This window comes from Microtus oregoni, unplaced genomic scaffold, assembly GCF_018167655.1.
Source record: "Microtus oregoni isolate MIOR12 unplaced genomic scaffold, Mior012 000023F_ref0000262, whole genome shotgun sequence".
In the NCBI taxonomy this organism is placed as follows: Eukaryota; Metazoa; Chordata; class Mammalia; order Rodentia; family Cricetidae; genus Microtus; species Microtus oregoni.
Window position 1 is genome coordinate 3,008,391 of NW_024543082.1, and position 24,676 is coordinate 3,033,066.

Sequence of the window (24,676 nt, forward strand, 5' to 3'; positions counted from 1 at the left end):
CAAGAGGCCAGAGGCGGCTCTGAGAGGCCTTTCACAATGGGTGTGTGTGTGTATGTGTGTGTGTGAGTGTGTGTAAAATGGATTAATTAAAAATGCTGTGGATCCCCTAGTAGCTGCAGTAGCAGAAATGCTGCTGGTCCCCAAGTGGTGGCAGGCAGTGGGTCCCGAAAGCAGCCAGTCCCAGGCAGGGACTGGCACAGTTCCGTGAGTGGCTGTAGCAGGCCAAGAGGAGAGACAGACAGACAGATGGGTATGCCATGAGACCACACTGCAGGTCTCTGAAGGTGGCTGGTCCCAGGTGGTAAGCCACATGACGGCGGCAGGTGAGAGACAGATGGATAGGCTTGCCATACAGAGTGAGGTTGGATATTTATTTAGTGGGTTGTGGAAGGAAAGGGGGAGAAGGAAAAGAACAGAGAGAAAGAGAGAGGGGGGAGAGGAGGAGGAGGAGAGAGGGGGGGAGAGAGAGAGAGAGAGAGAGAGAGAGAGAGAAGGAGGGAGAGAGAGAAAAGGGAGAGACAGAAGCTGCTTCTTGGAGAGGGAGATGGAAAAGGAAGGGACTCAGACTGCAAGCAGGAAGATCTGCCTGCCTCTGCAGGCAGGGGTGGGGGGGTGTGAGTGGGCGTGTCTTGTCTCTTAAAGAGACAGACTAGATCATTACAGCGGGGAGAAAAGAAAAGAAAAAAGGAGAAAGAAAAATCGGAGGGACCCTCACTATGGTGGGTCAGCCACACAGTAGGGAAACCAGGATAAAGGAAGAAATTATTGACAGATGCAGGAAATACATATGAGAGCCTCAAAATAATTATGCTGAACCAGCCAGACAAAAAAGGACACAAAAAGCTAAAAAAGGTAAAACCGCATAACCCCATTTATCTAACAGTCTAGAAGAAGCAAGCTTTAGTTTGCAGACCGCAGGAGGAAGCCTGGAAATGGAGGTGAGGGGGATGGAGGTGAGGAGGATGGAGGTGAGGGGGATGGAGGTGAGGAGGATGGAGGTGAGGAGGATGGAGGTGAGGGGGATGGCGGTGAGGGGGATGGCGGTGAGGGGGTTAGAGGGAGCAGATGCTGGGGAACAGGACACTTCAGGATGAGGAATACATTCTGGGTTATGCTGATGGCTTCCTGGGTGTATCTGGCTGTTTCACTGGAAAGATACATGTAGTGATATTTTGAATCTTCCAGCATTAATCCCTATATCTGACCCCGAGGTTTTACTGTTAAGACCAAGTAGAATTTGTGCTACACATGGCAGCTTCCTGAGTGTGAGTTATGCTGAAATGAAAGAAACCCAGCTTTAATCCTCTTGCCCAACCCCCCCTTCTCTGGTGAAGGCCCAAGGTTAGGTGACTCCTATCTGATTTCCCTACCCACCCCTGCTTGACTGCCACACTCTCCCTCGGGAACTTCTGAATGTCTCCCCAGGTCAACAGTGATTTCCGCGTTACTAAGCAGTGAGCATACCTGATTTCCTGCTTTACTTGACCTCCCAGCAGCCACTGCTTCCTCTTCCTCTTGCATGCCTGGCACATACCACCAGTGCCTTCCCTCCGTTTGCTCTCACCTGCCTGCTTGCTTCTCTTCTCTGTATGCCTGTCAGCTGTGTTTGACTTTCTCAAGCTGCTCCTAGTCCCTTCTCTTCTTCCCCCCTTATTTTCGGGTGTAAGACCCTTGCTCACCTGTACCCCATCCCCAGCCTCAGAAATGAACCTGAAACCTGACTGGGTAGGTAGACTCCTGGCCTGAGACTCCTGGCCTGCAGACCCAGATTGTCGGAACAATGAATCTCTTTCATTTTTATAAAGAGAGTTAGTTGATCTCTGACTCCTAAGATGCGCACAGCAGAATGATTTAAGCTTCATCTCTACCCTGATAACCCAAAGCCAGTGTCGGCCATTCAGGATGCCACCCCCTGGTGCTGCCACGGTTCCATCAGTTCCAGCTTCTGGCTCTTACGTAGTGCCAAGGCACTTTGGGCGGGCTTGCTGCTGTGCATCTGTGTATGGTACAGAGCCAGCCCCTCCAGGTCCTCTCAGCAAAGCCTTTGTGCATCTGCTGCCTTCAAGCTGCTTTGGGAGATGAGAAACATGATGGATTTGAGGACTCTGAATTTAGGGCCTTAGCGTTTTCCAGACCCTCGGTTCTCTGGGCCCTACCAGCACTGCAGGGGAATGGGTCCCAGGTCCTTGTTGTTTCAGAACTTGAGGGCCTGTCTTTCCCCACTCCTAACCCTAGGGGCAATTGTCTATGTAAGTGCAGGGGGGAGGACTCCTGTCCTGGCTTGTCTATCTGCCTTAGGTGTGACATGTGCGTCTCTCCAGCTCCCCCGCAGAGAAGGGCCTTTCCTCGGTGTAAGACTTTGCGTTTGCTAAAATCCTTCATCGATTTTGAACAAGGGTCCCCACGAATTATGTTGTTCCTGCTCTTTCCCTTTGCTGTCACCAGCCATCTCCCCGATTCTTTCCCTGGCTTGGATCAGTGAAATAGCACAGGGACACAGGCAGTGGAGGAACAAACCCAAATAATAGCCGGGCAAATTCCGCAGTCACCCCCAAAGCCACCCATCAAATCTAGGCCAGCTTCCTCTTGAATGGACAGAAAAAGAACAAGGGAAAAGAGAAGAAATGAAAAGAAAAAAAAATTAACACTTAAAACTGCTTACTAGTCGCTCCTGCCTGTCCCACCAAGCCACCAACGAGCACACAGTCAAGGGGTCTGGCAGGGAGTTCCCACCAGGTGAAGACTCTGAACCAGAGAGGCCAGGGTAGCAGGGTAGAGGCCTGGGCAGGAGGCAGGTCTCCCTGTGGCTGTTCATGCTGCTGTTATCACAGAGTGTCGTTGGGTCACCAGGAGTTGTCTTCAGAGTGTGGTCCCGACGTCCTCCTTGGTCATGAGTGAAACAGGTGAGTGGTGCCTGGTCTGAGTGGGGCGGGTGGTGACCTCCCTCCAGATGGAGAATGCCTCGGGCAGGTAGAGCTGAGCAGAATTAACTGAGATCAGTCACCAAAGCAGCCACTTAACTTCCCACCGTTTCTTTCCTTTTCCTGTGTGTGTGTGTGTGTGTGTGTGTGTGTGTGTGTATGTGTGTATGTGACTAGGAACAGAACCCATGGCCTGCTACATGCTGGATGTGTGCTCTACCACTGAGCTACATCCCAGTCCCTTCGACTTCCTGTCTTTTAAAATACTTTCCCTCTTGATAACAACACTGCAAATTCTGCTCCCAAGGAGCATCTGTATTTCTTTGGAGATGGCCAAGAATATTGGTTGAGATGTATTTTCTGAGACTGAGGAGTGGCTCACTGGGTAAAGTACTTGCCAAGAAAGCCCTATAACCTGGGTTCTGATCCTTGAAACCCACATAAAAACCAGACCCGGGAGTACAGGCATCTCCAATCCCAGCATGCCTCCAGGAGAGGGAGGTGGGCAGTGGAGACACAGGATCTCTAGATGGTACAAGCCAGCTAACCTGTTTTATGCAGGGACTTTGTCTCAAACAAGGTGGAAAGATGAGGTCTGGCACTCGAAGGTTGTCCTCCGTCTGCCTGTCATATGTACCATGGTCCACACTTGGCCACACCCCCACACGTGAACAAGAATCCTCTCCCCAACACATACACGCATTCACAGATGCAGATTTATTTTTTTTATGCTTTCTGAAAGTATTTTGTAGCAGTCCACATGTAAAATCATCACACCGAGTAGAGTGCTCGCCACACAGACTTTTTGTGCCATCTTAGTGGCCTGGCTTTTCTGAGCCTCCCACTCCTTGGCAGCCACTTGGGCTGAGAACCTCTGATCTGAGTTTGTTTCCCCTATTGGGGAAGGTAGGGTGCATAAAGGATTGGGAAGGACCCGATGAAGATCATACAGGTAGTTAGGGAGCAGAGCCGTGTGTGTGTGTGTGTGTGTGTGTGTGGCAGGCTACCCTCCTGTGGCTCTGTTTGCCAAGGCCCCACTGTAAACATGGAGGCAGACTGAACGATCCGCATCACTTGCTTTCTCCTGGCAGATGTTCCGTTAAGCTATGAAAAGCATGGATGATTGGCAGTTTCCATGGTGACAGATTTGCCAGGGATTAGCTGTGAGTGAGTCATGGCTGGGACTCCCTCCCGCACCATCCTCTTCCTGGCTGTGGAGAGGGGAGTTTTGGAGAATAAGCATTTTGCTGCATCCCCACCTCCAGAGCCGTATCATGTCCGTAACCTAGACACTTTCTCCAAGGCGGGCAATGTCTTCAGGGGAGCGGCAGGGCATCAGGTGTGGTGGCCCCCACTTCATTTATAAAGCCTAACCCCCTGTTCTCACCGAGCTGGGCTCCATTGCACCCTGTGGTAGGGGTTGCAAGGCTGAGGGTAGAGTTTTCGTTTGCTGTGTTTTTCAAGGGAGTTTCCTTTTCCAAGTGGCACCACCAAAACCTCCATCCCCAAACATCCCTCCCTACAGGGTTTTCCCAAACACACCCTTATAGAGGCAGCTGCTCCAGGACTGTAGTTCAAGGGGGAGACGGGAGCTCGCCGAGAAAAATACCAGTTGTATGAAGTCACTAAAACCTTGTCCTCACTCCCAAACCCTTACTGGAAAGGATAAGAGGCTCTTTGACCACAGTCAGGACTCAGGGCTGTGGCTGACCACACCCAGCATAAAGGACTTGGTGGGAAACAGCAGCTTTTTACCAGAATGTCCGTAGCTGCCTTCTTTGTCAAGGTCTATTTCTGTGATGCCCTTGACTCTTGAGCCTGCCTTCCTGTTTACACGCATGTACCCTGGGAAGCTGTCTGTCTGTCTGTTTGTTTGCAGGACCAAGCCCTGGTTCCCCAGTCAATTCCCCAAGCATAAGTTCCCCTGCTTACATCCCAGTTAATCCCCTCCCTGAGGCAGGATATTAGTGCTGACCCTACTACCCACCCACCCCTAAGCTATTCCCCCAATCCCTTGCGTATTGTCTGTCGTGAATGAGGACAAGACCCCAGGTTTAAGGACCAGAGAGGACCAGGAAAGGATGGGGCAGATGCCACTTCATCCTGATGGACTGTGAGCAGGAAAAGAGGAAGCTCTGCTATTATTACACACTTGGGCCCGGCAGGCACACCCGTGCTTCCCTTCTGGGACACCATCTTCTGGGTCTGTCTCATTTTGTCTGGTCTGTGAGCATCATCTTTTCTCTTCCCACTGAACAGGAGCCCAGCTCTTTCCCCAAGGACCAAGGGGCATTTGCTAGTGATACAGACCCTGTCTGGAGCTAAGAGAGAGTGAGCATGAATCAGTCAGTCACTTTGGGGGTTCTTGTGGGCCCCCAGGCATTAACTTCCTTTGGTGATCTGAAGAAAGGTATTACACCCCTGTGGCAAACCACGGGAATACAAAGTGGGCAGGGCTCAGACGACGAACAATCTCCCACAGTTTCCCAAAGCTGAGTGAATGGCAGGCCATGCTGGGGACTTGGGGGCCGAATGGGAGTCCTTGCAGGGGATCAGTGAGTCACAGCAGCCAGCAAACTGGTGATGGGTGAGGACCTTGCCAAAGGGGCCTGGATTTAGGAAGACCATGAAGGAGATGGTATTAGGGGCTGAGCTGGAGCTCGGGACATAGCCCTTGATGTCAGGTTGATCTGGCAGCAAGCAGGAGGACCTCAGCTCTCTAGCTGAGCCTCAGCAACAGGACTTGGCACTAGTGCCTGCATATGACTGAACTGTATCTGTGCACATTCGTGTCTCTGTGTGTGCAATGCTCTCCCAGCCCCCCTCTTACTCCTCCAAACACCCAGAGCCCACCACCGTGTGTTCACACTGGGTAGATTTGGAGCTGTGCATCACAAAACGTATTCTCGCACCCGTGACGTGATTAATCAGAGCAGACATTAGACACTAACTGCATGCTGGGAAATATGAATTTAAGATACCTATACCACCCCCTACCCACTTCCCAAATTTTGATAAAGTTTCTAAATTATTTGTTGGTTACCTTGATGACTTCAAGTGCTTAAATCCTTGTTATTTTATCACGTTGAGTTTACATCTCTTTATTCCTTCTTTTGGTTAGGTAGCTGAGAGTCTCTGGGTTGTATCTGATTTCTTGTTTTGTCATTATAGATATTATGTGTAAAATATTTGAGTACTTTAATTACTGTCTTTATTTTAAGGGAATCTGTCTGGGCTTTTTATATTTGAGGTTTTGGGCAATATCAGGAAATCTATAGTAAATTGATGAATGGATCAAATCTCATGAATAATTAAACTTTCAGTGAATAAACACAGTGTTACCCCCACACCCCCCCACACACACTGCCACCCGCCAAACATTTTTCTGTGTTCTGGTTACCAATGAACAGTCACTGGAATTATGGAAACAGATTGCTCCATATTGCGGGAAATGTCTTGTCCTTTCTTTTGTGTATGAGTGTTTTACCTGCATGTGTATCTGCACATTGTATACATGCAGTACCCATGGAGGCCAGAAGAGGGCGTCTGGGACTGAAGTTACTAATGGGTGTGAACCACCAATGTGGGTTCTGGGAATTGAACCCAGGTCCTATGGGAGAGCAGTCAGTACTCTTAACCTCTGAACCATCTCACCAGTCCACTGTTCTTCTCTAGTAAACATTTAGAAATACAATTTCCTGATGACAAAATAAATTTAGTTAAGATTTATTTTAGCTGCTATATTAGCTTGCTTGCTTTAATGGCTAACCCAAAATGCATACGCTTGAATTACGTTCCAAGTTTTCTCGGAAGCTGAGGAAATTATAGCCACTGACTCTGAGTGAGACTTAGGTTTTTGTGTTTTCCATGATAATGGTGACTTTAGTGGGTCCTCTCTAACTCATCTATAAGTTTTATTTTACTCATTACTAACGTGGGCACACATGTCTCTGCATGCCTGCGAGGGCAGGGAGCAGCTCTGTGGAGTCAATTCTCCCCTTCCACCTTTCCGTGGGTTTTAGAAGTCAGACTGGGTGGTCATGGTTGTGCAGTACGGACCTTCGCCACTGATCCTTTAGTGTCAGAGGGCTGGAGCCTGGCTTTCACGTTGCCACAGTGTGTAATAGTCATTTGCTTTGTAATCACAACGTTCCCTCTGCCTTCGGTTTCAGGGGTTAAAAAAGCAACGAGTGGGGCCTGTGACCCAATGGTAGCTGTTTGCGAAGGACAGATAAGTTGGCGGCTGGAATTCTGCATCCCCTGCAATTCCAAATGGTCTTTGTGCCGTGTACAAAATGTTCTTAATAAGGCTAAATGAATCAGCTTTCTTACCTCCAGTGCTTATCACATCTTAGTTTTCTTTGTATTTAGACCTTGGATTTTTTTTTTGTTGTTATTTTTCCTAGATTTTCAATAATATTTTTTTTTCTTGATGCTGAGCAAGCAGTCCACACAGCACTTAATCAGTGTGTGTGACCATGTACGGTCCTATTGGCTCCTCTCTCTGTTGTCAGCCCGCTGTTCTGGGCTTCATGTCAATCCTGAGCTTATTTTCATCTTATTTAATTTATTTATTTATTTATTTATTTATTTTTGGTTTTTCGGGACAGGGTTTCTCTGTGTAGCTTTGGAGCCTGTCCAGGAACTCTCTCTGTAGCCCAGGCTGGGCTCGAACTCATAGAGATCCGCCTGCCTCTGCCTCCCAAGTGCTGGGATTAAAGGCGTGCGCCACCACCACCCGGCAAATCCTAGGATGACTACCGCTGCCTTCTTTCCCTTGTGGCTGACGGTCTCGTTTTGCTGGAGCACAAACTTTAGCAGCTTTCTCAGGACTGATATGGGAAGTTCAAGTTTCCGAGCTCTTGCCCACTTAACTTTACTTCCTGTTAATTGATAACCTGGCCAAAATGCTAGTCTAAAAACAATCTTCCCGACTAGTTTCAAAATTAGTGTTTTTAGAACTCAGTGTTGTTGAGAAGCCCGAAATGGGTAGGCTTTTAGTTTTCAGGTTAATGTTTTTTTTATTGATATTTATTGAGCTCTACATTTTTCTCTGCTCCCCTCCCCTCTTCTCCCCTACCCACTTTAATCCTCCCTCAAGGTCCCTATGCTCCCAATTTACTCAAGAGATCTTGTCTTTTTCTACTTTCTACTTCCCATGTAGAATAGATCTATGTAAGTCTCTCTTAGTGTCTGCATTGTTGTCTAAGTTCTCTGGGATTGTGGTTTGTAGGCTGGTTTTCTTTGCTTTATGTTTAAAAACCACCTATGAGTGAGTACATGTGATAATTGTCTTTCTGTGTCTGGGTCAAAATAATGTTTTCTAGCTCCAGCCATTTTCCTGCAGAATTCAAGATACAATTTTTTTTTTTCTGCTGTGTAGACTCTATTGTGTAAATGTACCACATTTTTTTTATCCATTCTTTGGTCAAGGGGCATTTAGGTTGTTTCCAGGTTCTGGCTATGACAAACAATGCTGCTATAAACATAGTTGAGCACATGTCCTTGTGGCACGATTAAGCATCTTTGGATATATACCCAAAAGTGGTATTGCTGGGTCTTGAGGAAGGTTGTTTCCTGACTTTCTGAGAAATCGCCACACTGACATCCAAAGGGGCTGTACCAGCTTGCATTCCCACCAGCAATGCAGAAGTGTTCCCTTTACCCCACAACCTCTCCAGCATAAGTTGTCATCAGTGTTTTTGACCTTGGCCATTCTTACAGGTGTAAGATGGAATCTCAGAGTTGTTTTGATTTGCATTTCTCTGATGACTAAGGATGTTTTGTTTTGTTTTCCTCAGCAGCACTTGGGTTTCTCTGGAAATGACACGATGGTGTATTTAGGTGTGGATTTCCCCCATTCTTTGTGCTGGGAAATAGTGGGAATGAAGACTTACGTCTTTAGTTTGGGAAAACTTCTATCTCTAAACCTGGAATTCTCTTCTCTGTTTCTGTTATCTCTCTGTTCTCTGGCTATTGTTACCTCAAGGTTTCTCTCTGATTTCCTGAATTGTCCAACCTTTCGCTATTTCTATCCTACATGCTTGGGCATATACTTAATTTTATTTTTCAGATCTACAGCATTTAAAATTTATTACATTTAATTAACTAATTTGTTAATTAATTAATTATATATTCCCCCATGTGGGTCTCAGGATCAGACGTAGGTCATTGAGCTTGGTAGCAAAAGCCCAAATCCACAGAACCATCTTGCAGCACAGATCTATGGCATTTTTAACTTTGATGATCATATTTTTAACTTCTAATTGTTCTTTCTTGTTGGAATTTTTTCTCAGCATTTTGTTTTTCTGGAAGCCTATTCCTCTTGGATGTGTCTGGAGCTATTCTACTAATTAGTGCTTTCTCCACAATTCTCTCCATTATGATTTGCGTGTTTCTTCCTTGGGGGCTGCTCAGTATCTGTTCAGGTTTCTGTTTGTTGGTTGTGGTTCTCCGCCCACCTCTGGTGGGCTCTGGTCGTTGTGTGGGTTCTTGGGCTGTAGGTGTCCAGTTCTGCTTTCCTGCTGGGTGGGAGGGTAGGTGCAGCCTTTGTGTGCCCAGCTGATTCACAGGTAGAGCTGCCTTTGGGGTGTAGCAGCCACACCGGCAGCCTGGCTGTCCTCAGACCAAGGACCGAGCTACTCTACTACCCTCCCAAGCCGCCTCTTCTTCCAGCCCTTTCTTGCTGCTGCTTTTGATTATCTCTGTGTCCCAAACAGGAGACTTTGTCTTCTTAGCGTAGATGCATTCTCTTTGCATACAGACACTTATTAATCCCGCCAACAGCCTTTTAATAGTTCCTTCCAGGAGAAGGGGAATGAATAGAAGGAAAATAGGAATGGCTCCCCAGGTCATTTTTAACCCTGTTTTCTCCATATTGGAAAACTGTCTTGAGCTTAGACGCAGTTTAGTTGACAGAGTCTGCCATGTGTGCACGGGACCCCATGTTGGAGCATCAGCACCATACACCAAGGTGTAGTGGCACAAGCTTCACAAGCCTCTAATTCCGGCACTAGGAATGTAGTTAGGAAGATGAGTAGTTCGAGAAGGTTCTCCTACGCTCCATAAAGTTCAAGGTCAACCTGGCAGGAGACCCTGTTGAAACAAATAAACAAAAGATAAAAATGGTCACTGTAAAACAAAAACAAATTGTAAAAGAAAAATGTTCTTTCATCATGCCGAAAAAATATGATTAATATTTGTAAACATGTTCTAGCTCCGTGTGTGTGTGTGTGTGTGTGTGTGTGTGTGTGTGTGTCTGTGTAGGCCAGAGGACTATGTTGTATGTCTTCCCCTGTCATTCTCCATCCTGTTTTCTGAGACAAGGTTTCCTCACTGAACCTGGAGCTTGTCAGTTCAGCTAGGCTGGCTGGCCACAAGCCCCAGGGGTGCTGTCTTGACCTCCCAGGGCTGCTATTACATGCTACCGTTCCCTGATTATGTGGGTGCTGGGGCCTCGAACTCAGGCCCTACTCTTTACATGGTCAGCACTTCACGGACCGAGCCCCTTTTCCACCCTGCTCTCCCTCTCTGATAACAGCGGGAATATGCCGGTCGTTTCTTCTGCTAAGCCTCTGTAAGCAGTAGCTTTACCTACCGTCCTGTGTCACAGCAGGTCCTGCCCTGTGTCATCTGAGTCCTGGTTATCGAAAGGCATGCCGTCATCACTCACTGAGCCAGTCCTCTAGTCTCAGACGTGAGCTAGTTCAGAACCTGTTGGCTACGCCTTTCCCCATACGTGTTCTAGTTTATCTGTTGCTGATAGGAAACTTTCCCACCAAAAGAAATCTGGAAGAGAAAAGGGTCTATCTGATGTCTTAGTTAGGGTGTCTGTTGCTACAATGGAACACCATGACCAAAAATCAATTCGGAAGGGAAGCGTTTATTTGGCTTACACGTCCATTTCACTGTCTTGACAGGACAGGAACTCAAACAGGGCAGGATTCTGGAGGCAGGAGCCGCTGTGAAGGAGTGATGTTTACTGACTTGGTTTCCAGGGCTGTTCAACCTGCTTTCTTACAGAGCCTGGGACCAATAGCCTGGGGTGGCCCCACCCACCATGGGCTGGGCCCTCCCCTATCAGTCAATAATTAAGACTTGCTAACAGCCTGCTCTTGCTGAGGTGTTTTCTCAACTGTGGTGCCTCTTCAATGACTCCAGTTGACAGAAAACTGACCGGTACATCATTCTAGTAACAGTCTATCACGAGGGAAGGCAAGGAAGGAGCTGAGGGAGAAACTGAATGAGAGATCATGGAGGACTGCTGCTGACTTTTGCTTGCTAGCCTTGGGACGTAGCCCACAGTGGGCTGGGCCCGCCCCACCTCCCATCAATCACGAGAATTCCTCACAGACGTGCCCACAGGCCAATCTGATTGGGACAGTTCTTCAATTGAGGGTCCCTCTTCTAGGTGACCTTAGGCTGTGCCAAGTTGGCAAGATGGACTACACAGTACAGTACCTCTGGCAATCTGGGTGAACTGTTAGTGGTGGAATCGCTGGGACAAAATGTGTGTAGAGCCACATCTTGGTCCAACATTCGGGGTTCTTTCGAAATAGCCCCCCTGTAGCTTTCTGGCCCCAGACTCTCACTTGCTCTGCTTCTCCTGGGTTCCCTGAGGTGTCATCAAAGCAGAGACATTAGAAGTGTCAGAATCAGACAGACCTGGGCTGAAGCCTGGCTTTGCCAGTTACCAAATGTGAGCCTTTAGGCTGTTTCGGTCAACTTCTCTAGAGCTTTCCCATGAAACAAGGGAATAATTCCCCTTTTCTGGTGTGGTTGTAGTAAGGGTTAAACCAAAAGAAGATTTACACAAAGCGCTTATCCAGCCCTGCAGACAGAGCGCCAGTCTACAGTGGTGGGATCAGACCCACGCCATCCCTGAGTCCACTAAAGTCTCTTCCAGGGCCGCCTGCTGCGTCAGTTTTATGGCCACATGTCCCATCACATGGAGTTGTGCCTCATCCCACTTCAAAACATTTTGCTCTGTTGTGTCTGTCCAGGGAGTGGAAATATCTTCTCCCGGCTGTGCTATTGGTTCCTCACCATGATGGATGAATTAATTTTCATTATTTTTTTTTTGTGGGGTGGGGGAAATAGTTTTTTGAGACAGGTTTTCACCATGTAGCTCTGGCTGTCCTGGAACTTGCCGTTTAGACCAGGCTGGCCTCGAACTCACAGAGATCTACCTGCCTCTTCCTATCAAGTGCTTCGTTGGTGGTGTGTTTGGAGACTGGTGGTGGTGACACACGCCTTTAATCCCAGTACTTGGGAGGCAGATGCAGGTGGATCTCTGTGAGTTTGAGGCCAGCCTGGTAGAACTTGGAGAAGAACTAGTTACAGGATAGCTAGGGCTATTACACAGAGAAACCCTGTCTTGAAAAACAGAAAACAAACAAACAAAAACCCAAAACAAACAAACAAACAAAAGATAAAGGAGATTGACACAGATTTTTGTCATTTGGAGCCATCTCGCAGGTCAGGAGCTGTGACTGTGGCACTCTGTCCTGGTTGATGACCCTGGGAGGACTCGAACCCTCAGGGAAAGAGTTGGCGGCAGAAGAAATCTGCAGGCCCTTGGCTCCTGTCGCGCCATTTTTGGTATTGTCCCCGCTAAGCAGGCGGAGCTCAGCGTGCAGCATCTGGACCTTTGTGTGGCTTTGAGCACACCTCCCTCATCCTTGGTGCTTTCCAGGGAGTGATAAGGTGGTTTGTAGCTCGGAGGGATTTCCTCTGAGCATAGCGCGCTCCACAAAGGCCCCTTTCACCGCCCTGCACATGTCTCCCCAGTTGCCAGGGGAGATGGAGCCGTGGCCCTGCTCGCACTGCTGCAGATGGCAGTTGCCAGGAAAGGGTCCCAGGAGAGGAAGGGACCACCCTGGGGAGAGCTGTTGACTTCACAGAGTACCCTGCCTCACTTTGTCCCTCGTCTGGGTGTCTTTCAGGAGTCATGGCTGGCTTCAACATGGGAGGAGACCTGAGGGAGCCCGCGGCCAGCGTACCTCTAGGCTCCCTGGCAGCTGTCGGCATCTCGTAAGTCCCCCTCTCAGCAATGGGTGTGAGCTGGAAACTGAGAGAGAAAACCCCAGGCAGAAGAGGGACTCCCCTTTTGTTTTGAGAGTGCCCTGGCTGGGATCAACCTATTTCGTATTCCAATCCTCCTTTTTACACTCGGTGGGCTGGAAAATTCACATCTGCTGGGTTCAGACATTGTCCTTTTATAGCTGCTGCCTGAGAATGCTTCTAGAGGAGGAAGGTCAGGAATACAAACCAAATCCTTCCCTGACCACCCCCCACTGCAACCACCCTGCCTCTTCTCCACCCTCATTTTGAACTTGGGGATTTTTTTTAACCACTGAGTTCCCAGGGTCATGGTGGGAACATGGAGATGAAGCATGTTGCAATCACAGACTAACGTCTGCATCCCATTCATCAGCTTTCTGAGCTTCTATGAGTGTGTGTGTGTGTGTGTGTGTGTGTGCACGCACGCGCGCGCGTGTGTGTGACTATGTGAGTATGTACGTAGGAAGGTGTGGGTATCTCTGCATGTGTGCACCTTATGAATGGAGGGAGATACTGCCTGCTAGGATGAGTGGCAGAGGCTCAGAGATGGGTCCCTTTCTCCCCCTCCTGCTCCCCCAGGGTTGTTGGTTTCTGGGGTTTTTGTTCCCATTATGATGCTCTCACCAGCAGATGGTGGCATGGCCTTGGGCCTGTTTTTGACCCTCTAGACTCTTCTGCCATTTCCCCGGTATGGGCAGAAGGATGCATCTTGCTCGGCCCTCACTGGATAGATGTGGGAAGGCAGTGAGGCACAGGCAGAGCCCTGATATGAGAAGCTCTCGGAGCCTGTATACTACAGTTCTTTAAAACATTAAAGTATCTACCTGCAAGCGCTTACTGCAGCGACTCCACTGCTACCAGCCAGGCACAGGGCTCCAGGCCAAGTGTGTAAAACGAGAGAACACTGGGAAGAAAATGAAGAGGACAGAAAGAGCGGGTGCTGGGGAGGAAGAGGAAGAAGGCTCCACATGAGCAGCCTGCCCGGCTTTAGATGGTGTATTCTGTCATTGCCCAGATGGGAAGGGGTGGATCTCGGGATCATGTGACTAATTCTGCCATAAGTGGGCAGCTTGGTGGCACAGCCAGGTTTGGCTCTGCTTTTTAATTTCCCCTTCTGTGTACTAGTGGGCTTTCTGTAAAACATCATGACCTGCGGGAGGAAAGCGTTTATTTCAACTTAAAGTTTATGGACCGCTGTGGAGGAAAGTCAGGTTGGAGGCAGGAACTAAAGCAGAGACAACGGATGGAGGAGCGGTGCCCACTGGCTTGCTTCCCATGCTCAGCCTGCCCAGGGATGGCAGCATCCACAGTGGGCTGGACCCTTTCCCATCAACCAGTAACCAAGAAAATCCCCCCACCCACTCCCCTACAGGCCACAGCCCAACCTTGCAAAGACATTTTCTCAGTCGAGGTTCCCTCTTCCCAGACGGCACTAGCTTTGCCAAGCTGATGAAATACTAAGTACCTGTTGTCTGTGGTCTAGAGACCAGAGGCCCAAGAGATGACTGGGTAGTTCTGCTGGAGGAAGATGGATGGGCTGGGGGATGGCAGGTCAGCCTGGCCAAGTCCTGGTAGCTGGTCTTTCCATTTCCCCACCTCAACATCCTTCTGTAATATAAGAATAAAAACACTACTCCCTTGGTCCCAGAGGAGAAAGAGTACAGCGTGCAGCCTCCCAGGCTAGCTCTGTGGTGTCATGGCGGGCCTCCTTTCATGACACAGGTTCCCACAGGCTCAGTGGGCTGGAGTCGGGGCTGGGGCTGGGGCTGGGTCGGGGCTGGGGCTGGGGCTGGGGCTAGGCTGGGCTAGGACCTGGCTGGGGCTGGACTGGATGGCAGCTCTCTCTCTTGGGTTTTGCAGGTGGTTTCTGTACATTGTCTTTGCCTTCCTGCTTGGTGCCATCTGCACCCGAGAGGCCCTCCGCTCTGACTTTCTGATAGCTGAGAAGGTGGGTACCTCCTAGGTTCCCCAAAGGGCTCGATCTGCAGGGCTGGTCCCATGAACACACAACTGTAGCTCTGTCTGGGAGAACGTGTTGTCTGCAGCCCAGGACCAAACCAGGGTCTAGAGGACAGGCATGTGGAAAGTGTGTAGCATCTGTCCATGGATCCTTAGGATGGTCCCCAGATTCCAGCATCCAGAGAGGGACACGGATGCAGAAAATAGGGTCAGGTCATTTTTCATGTAAAGAAATCAAGGCAAAGGGCGGGGGAGGCAGCTCATTGGTAAAATGTTCACAGTGTAAGCGCGAGGCCCCGAGCTGGCCCCCAGGATCCATGTAAAATGCTGGCAGTGCTGACTGACACATGCTTGCAATTCTAACACTGGGGAGGGGACACAGGGAGATCGCTGGGGCTTTCTGGCCAACCAGTCCAGCCTACTTAGTGAGTCCAGGTCTCAGTGAGAGACCCTGTCTCAGAAAAACAAGGAGGAAGGCCAGAGAGATGGCTCAGCAGGCTAAGGTTGGTTCTGCCAAGCTTGACGACCTGAGTCATGTCTCCTAACTCACACGATGGAAGGAGAAAGGTGAGGATTTGTTCTCTTACCACACATGTTCCATGGTGTAAATATGCATATGTGTACACACACACACGCGCGCGCGCACACACACACAATGTAAGTTTAAAACACATGGAAAACAAGTGGAGAGCTTCCGAGGCCAACACCCAAGGTTGACCTCTGCCTGCCACATACTCACATGTGCCTGTTTGTGAGGAGAGATGGCGGTGGTGGGGCAGGGTATCAGAGAGGGAGACAGAGACACACATGGACGACGGGGATATCAGAGCAGACAGAAGAATCCTGTACTTTAAATTCCCATCTACACAGTTCTTATATTTTTGCCAGTAGCTTCAGCTGCTACCTGCGAGTGCTGCCCTAAAGATGTAAGGGAGGTGAGGGAGGGAAGGGGTGCAGTGAACAGGGAGGGGAGGAAGGAAGGGGTACAGTGAACAGGGAGGTGGGGGTGCAGTGAACAGGGAGGGGAGGAAGGAAGGGGTGCAGTGAATAGCAGGGAGGTGGAGGAAAAGAGGGGTGCAGTGAACAGGGAGGTGAGGAAGGAAGGGGTGCAGTGAACAGGGAGGGGAGGAAGGAAGGGGTGCAGTGAATAGCAGGGAGGTGGAGGAAGGAAGGGGTGCAGTGAATAGCAGGGAGGTGGAGGAAGGAAGGGGTGCAGTGAACAGGGAGGTGGGGGTGCAGTGAATAGCAGGGAGGTGAGGAAGGAAGGGGTGCAGTGAACAGGGAGGGGAGGAAGGAAGGGGTGCAGTGAATAGCAGGCAGGTGGAGGAAAAGAGGGGTGCAATAAAGCGCAGGCATGACATGGAGGCAGGCGGGCTCCCCTGCGAAACTCAGCAACTCTGGGTTGGTCCGGCTGTAATATCTTTGTTTCTGGGCTTCATACTGGGCCAGATTAGTGAATTCCTTGAGTTCCATAGCTTCATTTACAGACTGGAGGTCATGTGACACCAAGGATGCTTATTTGGCATGGCTTAAACTCACAAGAATAAGATTTTCTCAAAAATCCCCTAAAACTCCCATTGTGCCTCAAGTTCATGGAGGAAGAGCAGACTCTGAAATTCCCGTCATTTCCCGAGAATGGTGGCCAGTTAGGAAGGGTCTCTTGAGAACTCCAGCACTATCCTCTGGTGTGACCGGCACAGAGGGCCAGTGATGGCTGAAACCTGCCGCAGGAGGCACAACTTGCTTTTTAAAGATGTGCTCCAGTTTGGTCTCCACAGTCACGTGGATAGAGGTGCACCTGTTTTCAGAGGTCATGACCTTGGTACAAAAACAGGATGGGAAGAGAGAAGAGCTCAGGTCAGGAGAGAGCTGCTAAGAGCCACAAATCTCAGGGAAGGAACGTTTGTCCTCAGTTATGTATACACACACACTCACTCTCACACACTCACGTGGACTCGCACACACATGGCTTCATCTTGAGTTTGACCTTCACCAGCCTCTTCTGGGTAGACTGAGGAGCGTGGCCGCAGGTGAGAAACTGAAAGCCACAGGAAGTCACTGAGGTCTGAAAGGAGGCCTCGCTAGGACACCAGTTTGCTGCTTGTCTGCAGCTGTGTGTGTGTGGGGAGCTGCTGGCTTGTTCTGCCTGCCGCTAAAGCATCTTCCTCTCTAGAGGCTCCCTCCACGGTTCTCCTTGACCCAGTGGAGACCCTGGTCTGGAGATAGAGGGAGACATTTCCCGCTGGGGTGGGGCTCACTTTCCTCTACTTTGGAGGGAAAGCTCAGCGTGGACATGGGAGGGGCTTTGTCACCGAGGAAGACCATCACAGCACAGGTCAAAAACACCTCCAGAGGCACGGGCTATAGCCTCGGTAACCTTTAGCCTGAAGGTCCTCACTCAGTAATGAACCCCAACAGAGGGAACTCTCTTGGGAATGCCGCCTGTGTTGGGTGGTGAGACAGGTAGGCAATGCCCTTTGGCAGCACTCTCTATGCAGGCTTGACTATGGTGTGTAGGGTGTGTGCATACGTGTTTGTGCCAGGGTGGAGAGTGAAGCACGGGCTTTGGAGGGTACCCAACCATTTGCTGGGATAGGCAACTGAAAGGCCCACGAAGAAAAGCAAGTGACTGTTCTTGGTTCTCAGCAGATGCAGTGCAGGAGTGGACGGGGTGGACCAGCAGGGAAAACTGCAAGAGCATGGCAGCATCCTCTTCCCAAAAGATCCCACAGGATCTTTCCCCAGACATCTCCTCTCTTCCCTAGTCTCTCTCCCTCTCCCCTCCCCTCCCCTCCGCTCCCCTCCCCTCCCCTCCTCTTCTCTTCTCTTCTCTTCTCTCTCTCTCTCTCTCTCTCTCTCTCTCTCTCTCTCTCTCTGGATCTGACTCTGTTGCAGCTGCAAACCCTACATTCAGCCAGTTGGTTGGGCCATGTGACCTTACCGCCAGAGCCCAGAGAATTTCAGCTTGTAGAAGTGTCTTACTTTGATGGCCCATGGTCCTGATGTAGCTCAGGTTCACATCTCAGTGAAGTCTTGGTTTTAGGCTGGGCTGCATCTGCCAGAGTTCCTCAAAGTCACCCGCAGACACAGAGCAGCTGGCTTCGGACACACGCTCCTCTGTGACTTGTGTCCCCTCCCAGGGCTTTCTATCAAACAGTTCCCTTGGGTGGCTGCTGGCTTCCCTCGGACCTTTACCATGGGTGCCTGGTCAGCTGACCTGTGTCTGTTGGGCTTTCCTGAAGCCTCCCTGCTCTATTTCTAATTCTTCGTCTCCCCAGCCCAGCTTTCCCATGCCAGAGGAACTTTCCCCTGGCTTCTGCTTTCTTCAAATGTTTTACTGTATGTGGCAGTTGTGAAATAGCCTTTAAATTACTGTGTGAGACACGGCAGGAAATTATTAAATTTTAACCCCTCACACGTGGAGATATTTTATCTTAGGGACACTTTGGCCCCACCTTGCATCCTCTGTGTTTAATCCAGTTAGAAAGGGGTCAATCCCATTATTCTCTGCGACAGAGGACCTGCCTAAAAGCAGTATTGCGGGAATAGATTATGTTATAAACACTCACTCCAGGAAGCGAGTGTTTATAACAGGCCAAGAGGGCCAAGAACCCTAAGATGCCAGTTCACAGGATAAGAGCAAGTGAAGGAGGAAGACACCGAAGGGTCTTTGTTATAGATGGAAGTCCCCCGAGTCAACCCTAAACCTTTAGGTCAGTCGTGGCTTCATGTATCGAGGAGGGATTGTAAGAGCCCATGGCAATTTCGCTGTTCTATGCTGTGGCTGGGATGGACAGAGCCCATGGCTGGTGAGTGGTTGGAGCATCTGCCGAGTGCCCACCACAGTGCCCCCCACCAGGTGAGCCTTCCTCTGCTCACATCACAGGCAGCACCGCCTCTCAGAGGCAAAGCCCAGTGCCTCTTTGTGGGAACTGGCTATCAAGCAGAGGCAGGATGGAGGCATTGCCTTCTTAGTTCACCCGAATGTGTGGGGGCACTGCAGTGTTCTCCACAGTAACATCCAGGGGCCACAGGAATTAGATGGGGCAAACAGAGTGGGGGAGTCCTACTGTGGCTGAACAAAGCAGACGCCAGGAGTAACGGTCAGCAGCAGAGAGCCATATGTAATATCTGCAATGAATGAATTACTTCCATCCATCATCACCAAAATATAATTTAGGGTTGTTTGCGCCCATATAATCCTTTAGAGAGGTAGCGTTCTGTGATGGCAAGGATGTTGCCTTTTTTTAAAATATTTATTTATTTATTATGTATACAATATTCTGTCTGTGTGTATGCCCACAGGCCAGAAGAGGACACCAGACCCCATTATAGATGGTTGTGAGCCACCATGTGGTTGCTGGGAATTTGAACTCAGGACGTTTTGGAAGAGCAGGCAATGCTCTTAACCTCTGAGCCATCTCTCCAGCCCGCCTTTCTTTCTTTTTTTTTAAGAATTATTGACACACATTTGCTCAAAATAAGGTCTTGTTTCCATGTCTACCGATATGTTTATCAAGCTTTCAATACAACATTAATGTGACAACGGGTAGGCCCTGTGGGAGCTGAGAACAAAGCTGGGAACAAGTCCTGAACATATCTACGATGGCTGCTGAGCCCTCACCGAGCCAGGACAGTAACTGTAGTTGATGCCTGGGTGGATGATAGCTGTAAAAGAAAAGCTAGGATCCCACTGAGAAAGAGGTGGATTGTAGGAATTTTATCATTTATCTCGATGTAAGGGCCAGCATTTTAGCTCATTTACAAAATTAGATGAATAATAGTTTTATATAAAAAGTAGTAAGTGAGCAGACCGTTCTAAACCCAGAACACAAACTAGTCGTTGTGCTTGGGCCACCCCCGCTCCAACCCCAGCCCAAGGTTCTGCAGGAATCCCAGGGTGTATCTGTGGAAGGCAGCCCAGGATGAAGTCACCAGTTACAGAGATCACAGAGCCAGACACTGACCAAGTTCCTGAGGCCCAGCCAGCACTGGAGACATGCAGACTAGAGAGTCTCATTCAGGATGAAGACCTGCTTTAGATGAAAAATATTACATATGCACACACACATATACACACAGAGAGGCATGCACACATACATGCACATGCCTGCATGCAAACCTTCTTCTGGACTCCCAGTTTCCACATCTCTACATTCAACTCCTAGATTAAAACATTTTTAGAAAAAAAATTGCAAAATTGCAGGGTGTGGTGGTGCACGCCTTTGATCCCAGCACTAGGGAGAGAGAGACAGGCAGATCTCTGTGAGTTTGAGGCCAGCCTGGTCTACATAGTTTCAGGATAACCAGAACTATATAATAAGACCCTATCTAGAGCCGGGCGGTGGTGGTGCACGCCTTTAATCCCGGCACTTGGGAGGCAGAGGCAGGTGGATCTCTGTGAGTTCGTGACCAGCCTGGTCTACAAGAGCTAGTTCCAGGACAGGCTCCAAAACCACAGAGAAACCTTGTCTCGAAATACCCCCCCCCAAAAAAAATAAGACCCTATCTTAACACCCTGATCCCAGCTGCATCTGTTCTTAAGATAGCTTTTCTCTTCATTGGTCCCAAACAAATTCAATCATTAGTGTTAGGTATTACATAGAGTAATCTAGAGGTGAGTGAGAGTATATAGCAGGATGTAGGTAAATTATAGCTAGATATTTTGCCATTTTATATCAGGCACTTGAGCATCCAGATTCAGATACCCTTGGGGTCCCAGAACCTGTCCTCCTTAGACACTAAAGGATGATTTCCTAGCCTTTTGGGTAAGAAGCGGTCAGATTTCTGAAGGACAATCCATGCCTGCCTTATGAAACATGTCCTCCAGGAGTGAGGGTAACGGATGAACAGTGCTGTGCCCAGCCATGCACACTGAGCACACATTAGAGTTACCTGGGAGGCTTTTTACAAATCAGTAGCTGTGTCTGCTGAGCACTCATTGAGTCAGAGTCCCTGGGGTGATTCTCAGGTCAGGGCAGGAAAGAGAATCACTGAGTTAACATTTTAAAATGGGTTTTTTTTTTTTTTTGATAAAACAGCAGCTTCTTCTTCTTCTTCTTCTTCTTCTTCTTCTTCTTCTTCTTCTTCTTCTTCTTCTTCTTCTTCTTCTTCTGTCGACAACATAGGATGCATTTGGCAGAGAAGACACAAAGCAAGGTTACAGATAGTTCCTCTCAGGATGGCTGGGGAAACACTCACAGAGGCAGATTCCCTAACAGTTATGTAAACTAGCCAGGGCTCAGACCTTGTCAAGTGCTCAGGCTTCAGTGCCGAGGGTAGAGGCTGAGATAAGATTCCGCTGTACTCCTAAGGAGTGCAGGGCTCGCAGGTGAGATAAACCGTGAGCCTGATGCACTCTCCCTCAGGGGAGAGAAAAGCAAAATGTTAGCAGAGTGCCTGAAGTGATGGGAAGCATTGCTAACCGTGGTTTCTAATAATAAGGTGGTAAGAGAAGGGGAGGACAAGCCTGGAAAACCCATGGCATTGAAACATGGGGCAAAGGATACCCAACTGGGACCATACCATGCTGGAGGGCGGGAAAAACAGACCACAAGGAACTAAGGACAAGATGGCTCTGTAGTGGGCCACACTGACTCTGTCCAGACTCTGCCTTACTTCCCATTTTGCTGGTTATGAGACCCACATTTAATATTCAAAAGCTCAAAGGGCCAGACCCTTTCTTGATGCCCCTTTGCAGCCCTAACAGGTCATGTGACAGAGATGAGGTTGATGGACACTAGAAGCCATAATAACGAGATGGTGAGGACCATTAGCAGGATGCAGGGTGCAGGATGCAGGGTGCAGGATGGAGGATGCAGGGTACCGACAGTGCCCTGGCCAGACTGTTCCTAGTGGAGACTGTGAACCTCCCGTGCCCTGCAGATAGACTCATTTCTTTTCAATTTACTTCTAAGGGGATGGTCACATGCACAGAGGTCAGAGGACCACTTGGGGGTCCCAGAGATCAAGCTGGTGGCTGGGCTTACAGCAAGTGCCTTTATCTGCTGAGCTTCTCAGCAGCCCTGATTGTTGTTCGTAAGTGCTTTCAAATCAAGAAGCCTGATTGGTACGGGAGTTTATCAATCAGATTATTTTAGTGATAATCTGTGAAACAGGAAGTAGATCAACCAGGACCTTGGGTTCAGTGTGACTTGACCATGAGGACTTAGTGCATTGCTGCAGCAGGGTAATGAAACATAGATGTTCTAGTTTGCATCTCTACTGCTATGATATGATAAAACACTAAACGAAAGCAAATAGGGGAGGAAAGGGCTCGTTTGCCTACAGGTTTCAGTCCATCAGCAAGGAAAGCCAGGGCAGGGGCTCGGAACAGACATCAATGGAAGGACCCTGCTTGCTGCCTTGCTCAGCTAGCTCTCATATGCAGCTCAGACTCAGCTGCCTAGGGATGGCACTGCCCACAGTGGACTTGGTCTTCCTGCATCAATTAGCAATGCAGAAAATGTCTCATTTCCACAGGCCAACTTGATCTAGGCGGCCCCCACTTGAGACTTCCTCAGATAACCCTGGATTGCGTCAGGTTGACTCCTGAAGCTGACTAGGGTGGTGGGAGATGGAGAACCTTCATCTAGAAAGCTGTAAGTGACCAAGCTGAAAGCTCCATCTAACCATCGGTCATGTTTATGCAAATGAGCACTTGAAGTGCCCAGTTCGAGTCACGATGTCTGAGGTAAGGCAGTACAGGGAGGGGCTGCCGGTTACACGAAAAGAGAGGCTTCTTGCAGTCCAGATGAGGATTGTGAGATGGGTTCATGGCTCGCCCAGGGTCGTGGACAGCAGCGCTGGTCCCCTGCGAGTTGGCACCAACAGGAACAGCTTCGTTCTCTCTTGTTCTGCCTCTTGACCCCTGTGCGATGTGTGGGTTGTGGATTACATCAACTAATTAGTTAATTCACCATTTATATACCTCTGTTGGGCACTGAGAATACTGTTGTGAAGGATCGTGAGGCCTGCCTACCTGAAGACAGCAGGTTGATAAATGTAATAAGGGCGGCGGGCTACGTTCCTGGCACCCGAGCTCCCAGCCGCCCACACGGCTAGCTTTATACCCGAAATAATTACACGGAAACTGTATTCTTTTAAACACTGCCTGGCCTATTAGTTCCAGCCTCTTATTGGCTAGCTCTTACATATTGAATCTAACCCATTTCTAATAATCTGTGTAGCCCACGAGGTGGCTTACCAGGAAAGATCTTAACCTGCGTCTGTCTGGAGTGGGAGAATCATGGCGACTCCTCGACTCAGCTTCTTTCTCCCAGCATTCTGTTCTGTCTACTCTGCCTACCTAATTTTCTGTCCTATCAGAGACCAAGCAGTTTCTTTATTACTTAACCAATGAAACAACAGATAGAAAGATGACCCTCCTCCATCAGATAAAGGAGACTGTAATAGGCCTGTCCTGTCCTCATGCCTCATAACACTGGGGAACAGCCACTGTTAGGAGGAGACGTGATGAGAGATATCTCATAGAGGAGATGGGGTTTGTACTGAGCCTGTTTGTTTGTTTTTGTTTTCAAGACAGGGCTTCTCTGTAGCTTTGGAGCCTGTCCCGAAACTAACTCTTGTAGACCAGACTGGCCTCGAACTCAGAGTTCTGCCGCCTGCCTCTGCCTCCCGAGTGCTGGGATTAAAGCCGTGTGCCATCACCTTAAAAAAGTATGTGTATGTGTGTGTATACAAATGAGATTATGTGCACGCAGATGACTGTGAAGGCCAAAGAGCATCAGATCCCCTGGTACTGGAGTTACAGGCTGTTATTATATGCCTGATGTGAGGTACTGGGATCTGAACTCAGGTCCTCTGCGAGAGCAGTAAGCACTCTAACCACTGGGCCGCCTCGCCAGCCCCCTGGTACTGATTCTCGATGCCCAGTGTTGAAGATTAAGCAGATTAGGGAATGTGGTCCCAACACTGCTGTGCAGCAGGTGTGGGGTGGGGGAGTCATGAACTGTGCAGGGTCCGTTTATCCACCAATAGGAGTTGTAGTTGGGGCTTTAGGATCCGGGTTCAGTTTGTCACTCTGGCAGGGACTTAGGGCATCACTTAGAAAATGCAAGAGCCCTACTGGACTCCTAGCCAGCCACTAGTTCTCAAGTTTGGTTTCTAGCCATTGGTTTCAACATTACCTTGGAACCTTCAGGAAATCCATATTCTTAGGCTCCCCTCAACACCTTCTGAATCTGAAATGCTAAGAACAGGGTCCAGAAACCGGTGGTTCAAGAGGCATGGAGATGAATCCCATGCCTGCCCGATTTGAGAACTAGTATGCAGTCCATATGAGATATGAACTAACATGAAATGGTGGGCAAAGGGGAGTGGGCGGGGGAACGGGGACTCTAGCTTCCAGGCTGAGCTGGGGGAAGCTGGACAGTGGGAAGGTACGCCAGGGGCCACGTGTGGTCTGACTGGCACAGCATGCCTATAGTCCCAGAGCCTGGGAGGTGGGGGAGGGGTATTGTGAGTTCAGGACAGTTTGGACCTGCAACAAGACAATCTCAGAGGACAAAACAAACCAACAAACTTAGCAAGCACCAGGGTTAGACCCTGGAAGCATTCAGAGGCTCATCTCTGGCTGTGTGGTCCTGATGACTTGATTTGGAATCCCTGGAACGCATGTGGAAAGCCAGATGAATTGTCACACGTCTGTGATCTGAGCTGCGGCCAGATGGGAGGAGGTGAAAAGAGAACCCTCCAGGAGTTTGCAAGTCATC

General features: G+C 49.2%; 1 protein-coding gene across 2 annotated transcripts in view; it reads left to right on the forward strand.

Annotated features, from left to right (window-relative positions):
* Positions 1-24,676, forward strand: part of Slc12a8 (solute carrier family 12 member 8) — a 156,361-nt gene that overhangs the window by 82,667 nt on the left and 49,018 nt on the right. For both annotated transcript variants that reach the window (XM_041673157.1, XM_041673158.1), the window contains exons 6-7: positions 12,866-12,953; positions 14,844-14,931. In XM_041673157.1, coding sequence (XP_041529091.1) covers positions 12,866-12,953; positions 14,844-14,931 — 176 coding nt within the window. The remainder of the gene's footprint in view (positions 1-12,865; positions 12,954-14,843; positions 14,932-24,676) is intronic.